This window comes from Scardinius erythrophthalmus (genome assembly GCF_964197995.2).
Source record: "Scardinius erythrophthalmus genome assembly, chromosome: 14".
NCBI lineage: Eukaryota > Metazoa > Chordata > Actinopteri > Cypriniformes > Leuciscidae > Scardinius > Scardinius erythrophthalmus.
The window spans coordinates 22,240,449-22,252,785 of record NC_138234.1 but is presented as its reverse complement, the minus strand read 5'-3'; the positions used below and the strand labels follow the sequence as shown (position 1 = coordinate 22,252,785).

The 12,337-nt window shown below is 33.4% G+C and overlaps 1 protein-coding gene across 2 annotated transcripts in view; it reads right to left on the bottom strand.

Moving 5' to 3' along the window:
* Positions 1–1,217: 1,217 nt before the first annotated feature.
* Positions 1,218–12,337, bottom strand: part of mef2b (myocyte enhancer factor 2b) — a 14,014-nt gene continuing 2,894 nt past the window's right edge. The window contains exons 2-9 of one of the 2 annotated variants that reach the window (XM_081385638.1): positions 11,072–11,167; positions 9,779–9,982; positions 8,649–8,771; positions 8,385–8,565; positions 3,770–3,933; positions 2,505–2,601; positions 2,294–2,396; positions 1,218–2,197 (exon numbers count right to left, since the gene is read on the bottom strand). In XM_081385638.1, the coding sequence (XP_081241764.1) occupies positions 1,873–2,197; positions 2,294–2,396; positions 2,505–2,601; positions 3,770–3,933; positions 8,385–8,565; positions 8,649–8,771; positions 9,779–9,982; positions 11,072–11,125 (1,251 nt within the window). In that variant the 5' untranslated portion in view covers positions 11,126–11,167 and the 3' untranslated portion in view covers positions 1,218–1,872. The remainder of the gene's footprint in view (positions 2,198–2,293; positions 2,397–2,504; positions 2,602–3,769; positions 3,934–8,384; positions 8,566–8,648; positions 8,772–9,778; positions 9,983–11,071; positions 11,168–12,337) is intronic. The other variant, XM_081385639.1, reaches the window with a different exon arrangement.

The following is a 12,337-nucleotide window of genomic DNA, read 5'->3' as shown; positions in this document are numbered from 1 at the left end:
ACGCTAATAAGGCAAGAAGGGATCTCCATCAGTCAGGATTTGGCCCAGAAGCTGATATCCAGCATGCCAGAGCGAATTGCAGAGGTTATAAAGAAGGATCAACACTGTAAATATTGACTTTGCATATATAGAATGTTTTTGCCAATAAAAGCCTTTAAAACTTACGAAATACGTATCGTTTTCCAGCATACAATATAAACGTGAACAATAATCTATAAAAAATACCTGAAGCAGGAAACTGCCAGTCCTTTACGAAAAATTAACGATGGTTTTACTACAAATAAAACCAGATAAAACCATGGTTATTGTAGATAAACCATGGATTTGCTACACTAACCATAGTTTAACCACAGTATTTTAAGTAAACTGTGGTTATACAAATGGTAGGCTAATCAATTCGCAAAAAAAACAAAACAAAAAAACGGTTAACTTACTACACATTTAGCATGGTTAATTTTGGCCACGACTGTACAGTCCTATCAATAATTGTACCTTGACTTCGTTAACTCAGTTAAACATTAAAACACGCCTTTCCAATTTGTTTTCAATTGATAAAAAACGTGGTTTCAGACGGTAATTTTACGTCATAGGCCTACTTATAATTTTAAACGCGCGCGAAGGATAAACGTGGGCTTTATTGTGTAGCTTTACCTTGATTTCGTTAAGTCAAAGAAACATTAGAAATACGTCTTTCCAACTTATTTTCGGTTGGCAAAACTCCGGAAAACATCGGTTTGTGTCAAGTAAAAGTGCTAACTCCAACTGTCTCTTACAACCTCGTTTCATTATGTCAAGGTTAATACACATCATCCCTTACCTGTACCCTGGTACCTCGATAAATACCACGAGAGCGAAAGATTAATATGTGTATTGACATAGTATTTACACAGTAGCCTACTTCATGCTTTCTATCATGAGAAATGCCCAAATTTACCTCATTATTATCATCGCCTCACTACATTAAACTAATAAAACAAATGCTATTGGTCAACACAGCACAGTAGGCCTATACCTAACAGCAATTTTGTGTAGTCAGTGTAGCATTTAATTAAGTTAAATTATTTTATGATAACTTATTTTAAATAATTTTAAGTCCTTAAAATAAACAAAGTTCAGTGAGGCCCTCTAATGTCTCAAGTGCATGAACCACTGATTTAAGTTAAGGAAAGTGTTTGAAAGTGATGCAACATGCGTTAATAAGTGTACGACATACTACTCAAGATGTACAAATGAAATTCTTTAATTATTATAAAACAAAAGTTAGGCTACAAGGTATCACGTCAACAATAAGCATTCAGATGTCTGATATGGTTATGTGCCGCCCTCTTATGGACATTGCAACAAACTGACAATACTTCAGGATTGTACATGTTGGTATGCAGCATTCACACAAGCACAAGTGAAAAAACATAAGCATAAAATATGATGCAATATATAGGTAATGCCAGAAATTATGCAAATTAGCAAAAAAATATCAAGACAACATTGTTTTCTCATAAAAAAAAAAAAAAAAAAACGTCGAAAGTAGAAAAGCAGCCCGTTCTGAGTTACATGAACATAATTTTTGGCTCAACAGTAATATACACACGTGAGGAAAAACAGAAATAACATTTCTAATCAGGGTCAACATTGATTTTTGAATGTTGGTCTGGTGAAGTGATAATATTACTACTTTTTACTGGCTCTGATTAAAACATCTCATTAACTGCATGTATTAACTTCGAAGAATAGCTGGAGACAAAACAAAAGTGATCAATAGCCTGTTAAGGAAAACAAATATAATGCATGTTTTTTTTTTTTAATATGAAGATTGCATCTCCCAATTAAAAAAAAAAAGAAAAGAATTTAAGACATTAATGAAGGATGGGGTAATTATCTTATCCATTCATTACTGATGTCATGTTGTTTCAGAGGCGGGTTGCTTTTGCCCTCCCCGGAGTCTCTGTTTGGACCAGGCTGGCTGGAGTAAGAGGCCTTCTGTATCTCACCCCTATCCATCGCTGTGTATTCCTCGCCCGTGGCTTTGGGCTCTTCCATTGGTGAGTGCTGCAGCATGTGATGGCTGGGGGGCGTGGCTGAGAGCATGTGATCAGGAGAGGCGCGCTCTGATTTGATGCTCAGGTTGAGGGAGGGGTGTGGCGGCGAGGAAGGAGAAGAGCACTGCGAAGGGTACGAGCAGCTTCCTCCTGATGCCATCCTGTGGACAGCGGCAGAAATACTTGTAATAAATCATTCATGAATTTATTTGATATACTTTATTTTATATTGTCATGCATGGCTAAAAAAGCCTCACCCAGGGCTCATCATGGACTGGTGGGCATCCTGGTGGGACAAAGGTTGCCAGGTGTTCATAGAATTGCGTTGAAAGCCTACAGTGTAACTCGGGTGGCTGTACTCTAAGACAGAAAGTGACCGTTAATGCTTCTTTTTAACAGTTTAACGGTATTTTTGTTACTGTATTATAATTTTGCAGACTGTGCTCTGAATAAAAAGTGGGCCCCCACCTGAGGCCCCGTAGTTGCCCAGACTGTGCCCCAGTAAGCCTGACTTCCCCATCGCCATCATGTGGCCCCCAGCATGCATACTCTGATAGAGTGCTCTCTAGATGGAAAGCAAACAACAAAAAACATGTAACCACAAGGTTATTAAAATTATATCATAAAGTATATCAGTATCTAGTAAGTTATATTATATTCTCTTTGAGTTTGAGAACACTATAATAATCTATAAAATTGATATGACAAATATTAATATTATATTTACCGGTAGTACTACATATATAGTACAATTTTAAATAATATTTTTATAAATATAATAATTTGTAAAATGTATATGAAAAATATTAATATTATACATTCATATTATATTATATAATTATATTATACAATGCATTTATAATATAATATAATTAATTTAAGTTATTATGTCATAATATATTATATATATATTATATCATTATATCATTACATGATTAGTTATTGGACATTTAAATCATATATAATATAATATGATATAATATAATATAATGATTTATCAAATTGATATGACAAATAATATTACATATTAATACTAAATTATGCTATATTATTAAATGTATATAATATAATAATTTATAAAATTGATATGACAAATAATATTACAAATTAATACTACATTATGCTATGTTATGAAATAATATGACATTTTTATGACAAATATTAATACTACATCAAATGTCGATAATGAAGTCGATAACTTTATGAAATGTCTATCATATAATATATGATATATATGATATAATATAATAATATAACATGATATAACATAATATAATAATTTATCAAATTGATGACAAATTTTAATATTACAAATTAATACCACATCATGCTATATTATGAAATGTCTATAATAAAAAAATTATATGAAAAATATTAACATTATTAATTATGAAATGTCAATAAAACTTGACATATATACACATATACACACATTTCATGAATACAATGATTTATAAAATGTGTATAAAAAATATTAATATAAATGTTGTTGACAAATATTATGCTCAATTATGAAATGTCTATATTTAGAAATATCATACAACTTTAAATCATCATAAATAATTACATTTGAATATACATGAGCAACTAGAGCACTTGCTAATGACGTATTTACACAAAATTAATAAAAGGAGTAAGATAAAGTTGCCTCTTGATCTGTACTTAAGTCATGTACAGTGACATAATAAAGTTTGGCTATGTATAGTGAGTCATTTCTGTGTATAAGTGAGTACTTTGGTAGACTCTCTCACTGCATTGGCCAAATTGCTGCGGGTTCCACACAGTCCGCTGTGAGCATCAATGCGACGCCCGTCACTGGTCATATTCAGAGGGGGCGGAGTCTTCATCTCCAAGGCCTTGCTCAGGTTGCCATGGGAAAACATCGAGTAGCCCAGACCTTCAGTCATATGGGAAGTGAAAAACAAGATGTGGTTGAAATTAGTTTTTCAGTTTCTCTCTCCCGTTCTCTCTGTCACTCGCTGAAAGGAGAAGTTTTCCTTCGCAGACAACGTCTCTTCACTATCTATGCTTGCCACCTGTATGGAAACACACTTTGCTGATAAGTGTGAACTTGTCTTGATGTGATTGATGGCTCTGAATGTCTTGGTAAGGCTAATTTCATTGCAAAAGTTTATGTATCCTAAGTACACACAATCAAATGTTTTGCATAATTTGACAGAATTAGAGGTTGATTGGAAATCACTTCTCAAGTGACATTTTTCTTGATTTCTCTGTTTTCACGATACATCGGTTTCATCTCAAGTTTTAAGCAAGTAATCTTACTTTTGAAAACACTTTTTATGGACAGTATTGATGGACAGTCATTGTTGGAAAAATTTCACTCAAATATTGAAATTAATGTATCTTTATGTAGATTATTATAATTTTAATAATCGTTTTTATCATAGCTTTTCATTTATAAATAAATAAACTAATGAACAAAAAAAAAAAAAAAAATAAATAAAGAAGATCTCATAACATTTGAAAAAAACTTTTTATGGACAGTATTGTCGCAACTGACGGACAGTAATTTTCACTCAATAAATATATTTTAATGAATTGTTTATTGCCACTCTTTATCTAGATTATTATATATATATATTTATATAATATCGATAACACTTTAAAATAAGGATTCATACTTTAGTTAACACACTGTAAAAATTATTGTTGGTTTAACTTAAAAAAAAGTAAGTAACCTGGTTGCCCTAAAATTTTGAGTTCATCGAAATTAAAGATTTGAGTTAATACAATGAAGGAGATTGTTTTATTCAACAGAAACTCTAAATATTATGTTATCTGAACCACATGAATTATCTAAGTTGATTTGACAACAGTTGTGAAAACAAATCATGAAAGTATTTTTTTTACAGTACTTCTACAGCATTTATTAATTTTAGTTCATGTTAATTTCACCATTTGCTAATATATTATGGAAATCAAAAGTTGTGTCTTAACATTAGTTAATGCACTGTGAACTAACAATGAACAGCCGGATATTTATTAAACAAAGATGAATAAATACTGTAACAAATGTATTGCTCATTGTTAGTTCATACATTAACAAATGTTAACCAATGAACCTTATTATAAAGTGTTACCATAATATTTTTCATGGTTAAGTTTCATTTTTGTCAGAATAAATGAAGGTTTAAAAATGTTAAAATAAAGGAAAGCATGGTTAAAAAAATAAAATAAAATCAAAGACAATTTTATTAATGTGACCTTTGACCTGGAAAATAAATCATGTTATTTGTAAGTATCAAGCCCCCATAGTTAAAGAAAAATCACACGTTACATCTGAAAACCTGAACGTCTGCCTCTACATCAAACTATTTCATATTCCATTTCAAGACCACCGTCACAATTAGAAGCTGCGTTCTAAAGCATGTGACACTTCTGCTAGCTTTTAGCGCTGGATTCTGACCACAGGTCGCTTTGAGTAGAATATTCCTATGCTGCACTACTAATAGTAATATGGAGGCGCTGCATCAAAGTCCAGCAGGTGTGACATTCTGCTCAGAAACCACAGCTCTGTCTTCAGATACTGTTTCATATGTGTGCCTGTATGTGCGCGTGGTTGAGACGGTGGGCTGTTTCATATATGAGAACTTCCTGTGCGCAAGTGCTAAAATACTCAACTTGGGGAGCGTTTCCCACTGCCTTTTAGTGTAACACCATCCGATAATGACTATAATAAGTGGTAAACCGTTTTAGTGGTTCGTCTACTAAACATTTAGTGGAACAGAAATACGGTTTATGTGGTACATATACCGTAGTTTATGTAGTTAAAACCACACTATGTAACTTTTTTTGTTCGAAACAAACAAAATTTAAAAAACAATAGGGTCCTCTCACCATCGGTGCTCGGGCCCTAAAAATGACTGAGTACCTAAACTAACAAGGAATATTCTCAGAATTTTGGATTACAAGGTTTTCTCAAAGTTATGAGTTATGATCAAACGTTCTTCTAGTAATCTGGACTTTAATGTTCTCAAAACATTATTGAATATTGCTCATGGAACGTTTTACTTCTGAAACGTCGATGGTTGTTTGTCTAACATTTTTTAAATGTTAGCTTACAACACTGTAAAAAATTATTTTCGGTTAAAATTAAAAAAGTAAGTAACCTGGTTGCCTTAAAGGGTTAGTTCACCCAAAAATGAAAATTCTGTCAATAATTACTCACCCTCATGTTGTTCCAACCCCGTAAGACTTTCGTTCATCTTCGGAACACAAATTAAGATATTTTTGATGAAATCTGAGAGCTGGCTCACTCCTCCATAGGCTACAAGGTAATTTCATCTGCCAGCCCAGAAAAGTTAGTAAAGACATCGTTAAAATAGTCCAAGTGACTACTGTGGCTCAACCTTAAGTTTATCAAGCGACGAGAATACTTTTTGTGCGCAAAAAAAACAAAACAAAAATTAACGACTTTATTCAACTATTCATTTTCTTCTGTGTGGGCCTCTGAGTGAGTTCACGAGAGCGCCACGACGCATGCACGAGAACTGAGAAGATGACGCTCACGATCATTTGATGGGAAAGTGTGAAAGGTAAGCCATTTATTTTGCGGCATCCAGAAAAAGTTATTTTTGTTTTTTTTTGTTTTAAATTTAAGTTTAATTTAATTCAAGTAAATTGAACTTAAAAAATTAGTTAATACAATGAAGGAGATTGGTTTAACCAACAGAAACTCAAAATATTATGTTATCTGAACCACATAAATTAAGTTGATTTGACAAAAGAATAAATGTTGTGAAAACAAATAATTTAAATGAGAAAAATGAGCAATAAGTTATGACAACATATGTTTTTACATTGCTTCAACTCATCAACATAAGATAAGCAATTTTTTACTTTTTTTGTTATACAAGATTCAACTCATTTTTTCTAAGTAAGTTTAATGTAATTTAAGTTGAAATAACTTAAACATCGAAGTTGATTTTACTTAAAAATTTAAGGCAGCAACTTTTTGTTTCAGAACGTTCAGAGAACATTCAAAAGTAATGTCCTCAAAATGTTTGCAAGATGATAAAATGAAATGTTTCCTTAAAGTTCGCATAACAACAACAACAAAAAACGTAAAAAACTGGACAAGTTTAAAGTTGAGAACATTCAGAATAATGCTTTTATAACTTAATGGGAACGTTAGCAAAATGTTCATCTGAACATATTTTTGTTTGCTGGGTACATCATAAAGCCATCGTCCAAACCGTGTTTTGCCTTACACTAAATGATTATGGTGAGCCTATAATAATTGTCTTTTAGAGTTGTCGGGACAGATTTCCTGGGAAAATAGACCATTTGGGTGTTGGGTACCTGGTGGCAGTAAGTGGCAGTTCGGCAGTCTGTGGAAGCCACGGAATAAAAGTATATATCTCACAATTCTGAAGTGAAAAGTAGGGTAATCATCACAGGTTTCATCAGCCCAGCATGTTTGTTTAACAGCTTACACCCATTAACGTCTGTGTTTCACTTCAAAGGAAACTTTGATGACGGTATTCTGTGAAAAATAAACACCATCTTCTTTTTTTTCATTCTGATTCTGACATCTAAAGGCACAACAAGTCACTTTCTCTCTTATTTCATGGATCTCGCCCGTTTTCCTCCACTTGTTACCACTGTTTTTCTGCCACCACAAAGCTAACGCAGCTGTAAATGACATAACTGTGATGTCTGCTCCCAAAAAAAAACGTATGTAGCCCCGCCCCTTTTTAGCGCCGCGCTCGTTGTGTAATGTCTTCCGGTTTGTATTTCCACAGCATGAAGGTAAGATCTTACGGATTTATGAATGACCCGCTCATTTTAAAATCTTCCGGGTCTAACTGACATTTGTTATGACATTCGCTTCAAACATTACAATGCTCATGATAACTTTCGTTAACTCTACAATAAGTAAATCCACTTCACCAGCTAATTACTTTTCGACGATTTGCCGCAAAGACAAAATTCGAAAGATGGCTGCGCTCATGTTTCTCCGATGCATAAGGTCTATAGCTTGCAAGCAAAACGGGAATGCGACAGTACTCGTAATAAAACAAGAATCAACATTTGCATAGCATTACGTATTCTGTGCACTGACTAGGTTTAAAAAACAATGTTAATGTTGATAACAACGCCAATCTCTAAACCAGTTACTACTCTACTTGCCTATAAATAGCCCATGCCAAGTTATAGTATCCACCATTATCTGATATGAATACCAAGTGTTATGTAACATTATTTAAAAATGTTTTTATTGAAGACACATGCGTAGCTTTAAATATAGAACTAGCCTTTATTTTAATAGTGAATGACAAGTGTAGTTATGTTATCAAATATTTAGAAATGTCCGTTTTCTAATACCTGAATGCGGTCCCATAAGGGCCGGATGAGAGTTGGAGCTGACAGAACTGGTTGAGCCCGGCCTGCTGCACAAAGGTTTGTAGGATGGAGTCCGATGGGCACCCAGGTTTGGATTGGAGGAGTTGCTGTAGCCGTTTTCAGTACTTGCACCCATCACTTCTGAAGGGAGGAGCGATGGAGCCTAATGGATTTAACACAGTACTTCAGAAGAACGCATATATGCACATTCAGCTCAGAAATTGTCATCTGAAAGATTGTACTAACATAATAGCGTTGGCGAGCGATGGAGAGGTCCATGCCGTCGTGATATTTCTCCGTTCCCATCGGCACGCTGTCTTCGTGTTCGAGCTCTGAACTCTCCAGTCCCAAACCTTTCCTTCTCAAAGTCTGGAGCGCTCAGAGAGAAAGAGGGTGGAAGAGAGGAGAAAAGAGAGAATAGTATGAGGAGAAGTTGGATCAGGAAATCACACAGGCTGAATTCAAACCACCATCTCCCATTTGAGCACCACAGCTCGGATATAATTTTTTCTAATGAAATACTAAAAGAAATGTAAAACTTTACACAATTTTATGTTAGATACAATGTATATACATATATAAAGCCAAATATACAAAGATATATAATATAACAACACAAATATATAAGCTATTATTTTATAACTAATATATATATATATATATATATATATATATATATATATATATATATATATATATATATATATATATTGATACAAAATACAGTAAAAACAGAAATATTGTGAAATATTAGTACAGTTTAAAATGTACAAATGTTCAGCATCATTATCAGTCACATGATTCTTCAGAAATCATTCTGAAAACATGCTGATTTGATGCTCAAGAAACATTTCTTATAATTATCAGTGTCGAAAACAAGTGTGCTGTTTAATATATTCATGGAAATCATGATATCTTTTTTCAGGATTCTTATAAACTTTTCAAAAGAACAGCATTTATTTGAACTAGAAATCAACCTTTTGTGACATTATAAATATCTTTACTGTCACTTTTGACCAATTGATTGTGTCCTTGCTGAATAAAAGTGTTGATTCCAAACTTTGTATATTTTTATATGTATATTTTTTCATTATAATTATAAAATAAGAAAACAATGCAAAATAAAGCAGTTTCACTAAAGGTCTGGATTTTTTGCTCTAAATATACAGGCAAATCTACAAATCTGTTCAAGACTAAACATCTCCAGCTTCATGTTTATAAAATTCTCATGTCTATATTATGCCTGTTTAAAATTGGGACTTTGCTTGGTTACTTTACAATTAAATTAAGCACAGTGAAACCGTAGCGGTAGCCCACCTGATTCGGTGATTTATTAATAATGAAAACACTTCAGAAGGGAGAGATTTGGCATGTACCTCCAGTATGTCAGTATTTGTACGGCTCTCATGAGGTTCACTGTATTCGGTGTACTTTAACAGAACTTTGTCCATATCAGTGCTGGCGTACTGGAAAAGACGGTTAGTGCTGTTGAAGATGATGAGAGCGATCTCACAGTCGCACAACACGCTCAGCTCGTAAGCCTTTTTCATCAGACCAAATTTGCGCTTGGTAAATGTCACCTTGAAGAAGAGAACAAACCACAGGACTATTGTTACAAAAACATCTGATAGATGCCACAAAGCTATAATGGTTTAACTTCTCACGCTGTGTCTTTTCGGAGTCTTTTTTTGGACATGTTTTCTTCACCCCTAAGTAAAAGCCGTGTTTCACACCTTGAGATAATTTGACCTGGATTAAAATATCGCTTTCTGATGTAGAGCAAACGTTATCTTAATCGTTAAGCAGGTGTGAAAACATCACATAATTTATTCCTGGTGGCCTGAAGAGAAAGGAAGAAAGTCCAAGTCTGTGTGTTTTTTGGCCGATATATCGTAAGATAAAGATATATAAACATGAAATCAAAATCAAAAGAAACAAGCCTGATCGTTGCATATCAATCCAACTGAAAATAGTTTGTTGTCATACTATATATTATTAAAAATATCTTAATTTAAATATCATTTTCTTTGCCCCTAAAGTAACTTTTTGGCTGCCAAAACCAACACTGTGTGGGTGGAGTAAAAGATAATAATTCACTGATAAGACAGCTAGAAAAATCTGTAGAAATTACAGTATTACTGGCAGCTACTTGCCAGTAACTTACTGTAGATTTAAATTGATGTTATTTACTGGCAACAATTTGTTCAAAATTAAATGAACATTAAACATTAGCAAGTCTTTATCTTTACAGAATAAAACTAAAATAACATCCTCACGCAAAGCATTCTGGGAACCAAAATCTAAAGGAAAAAAACAGAAAAAGGTTGATGAAGATTTCTGGTTCCCAGAATGCTTTGCATTAGATTGTTATTTTATAATTTTATTCTTTAAAGACAAAGACTTGTTAATGTTTAATGTTCATTTAACTTTGAACAAACTGTTGCCAGTAAATAACATAAATTTAAATCTACAGTAAGTTACTGGCAAACAGCTGCAAAACTACAGCAAATTTTTTACAGTGAGGCTAACATCCACCAATCAAACCATGTTAAAACCAAGCCCCACCCAACATTATTTCCTACTTAATATTCACTTTCACACAGAAAACGTTTGAATGTCATTTCCTGTTGAATTTAAACAGCGTGGTATGAAGTGAAAAGAGTACAGACCTGACGATTTCGCTGATCAAGAATCCGAGATATCTGTATTTTCTTCCGCCCCATGATGCTTTGTGTTCAGAGCGGGATTTTTCTAAATCAGCAGGACTAAAATGTTAAAACAAAATGTAATTTAGTAGTAGAATGTATGGCATGTGAAACACTTGTTTATATAATTTACAAAAAATAACAGCACTGTAAAAAAATTCTAACCCTCCCAAATCAAAAATTTCAAGTGACCGATAACATCTAAATGTTTCAATTGGCCCAAGTGAAATTCTGTGAATTATAAAATTGAATTTACAGATTTTCACTTGGGCCAATTGAAAAATTTAGATGTTATCGGTCACTTGAAATTTTTGATTTGGGAGGGTTAGAATTTTTTTACAGTGAGAGATGTGAGAAATTGAGCAAAATATTATAAAAACAATCTATTTTTTTAGTAAAATAGTATATATCTATAAGCACAACAATTCACAATAATCATATTTCTGCAGAAACATATGTATTGCTTTTGTAAATATAATGGTAACTGCTCATGCGTGATGTGTTCAACCAATAGCAACTTCAACCCCAACTTCCCATCCAAGGATTACGGACGTTTGTGTACTTATACCCTCTTGGGAGTAAAGTTAGCCCAGGCGCGCAGGCTAACACCCCCACAGTCTGGGTTATCCTAGCACAAACATGAGCATTTCCACAGGGCACAGGTTAAAAATATGACATCTCTATTTAAAGGTAGAGTAAAGTTAGCATTAGCGTTACAACCACACTTATAATAATAGTGTTTCAATGAAGGGAAAGTTCCTGTCCACCCCCTGTTCTCCCATGAGCAAAATGGACACCGACAGTTGATTTTGGGGTGGGGGAGGGTTAGTAAAGTTTCCTAGTTGAGGGTAATCATTCATCAGAAAAATTTTAGCCAATTAGAGATTTCACAGCTCTTAGCCTGGGTGATTGCTATAGCTAAAGCTAACAACTTTGGCTTAAAAATAAAACGTTAAAAATCTGCACTCAATACATCTGCTTTGCTATTTTAAAGCACATTTCATAGTGAAGTTGCACTAGAATAACTATTTTTAGAGCTAAAATGCTAGTAGCTAACAATTTGGTGAGTTTATTGAAGCTAATCTGCTGTTCGCTGCATTTGACGACACTGAGATCTAGTTGCTGACATAAAAAGCCAAAAAACACGAATCTAGTCATTTGATGTTGATAAGAAGCACACTTAATCTGACATAGCAAAAAGATCTGTAGGCCTACGTTAGGTTTGAAGCT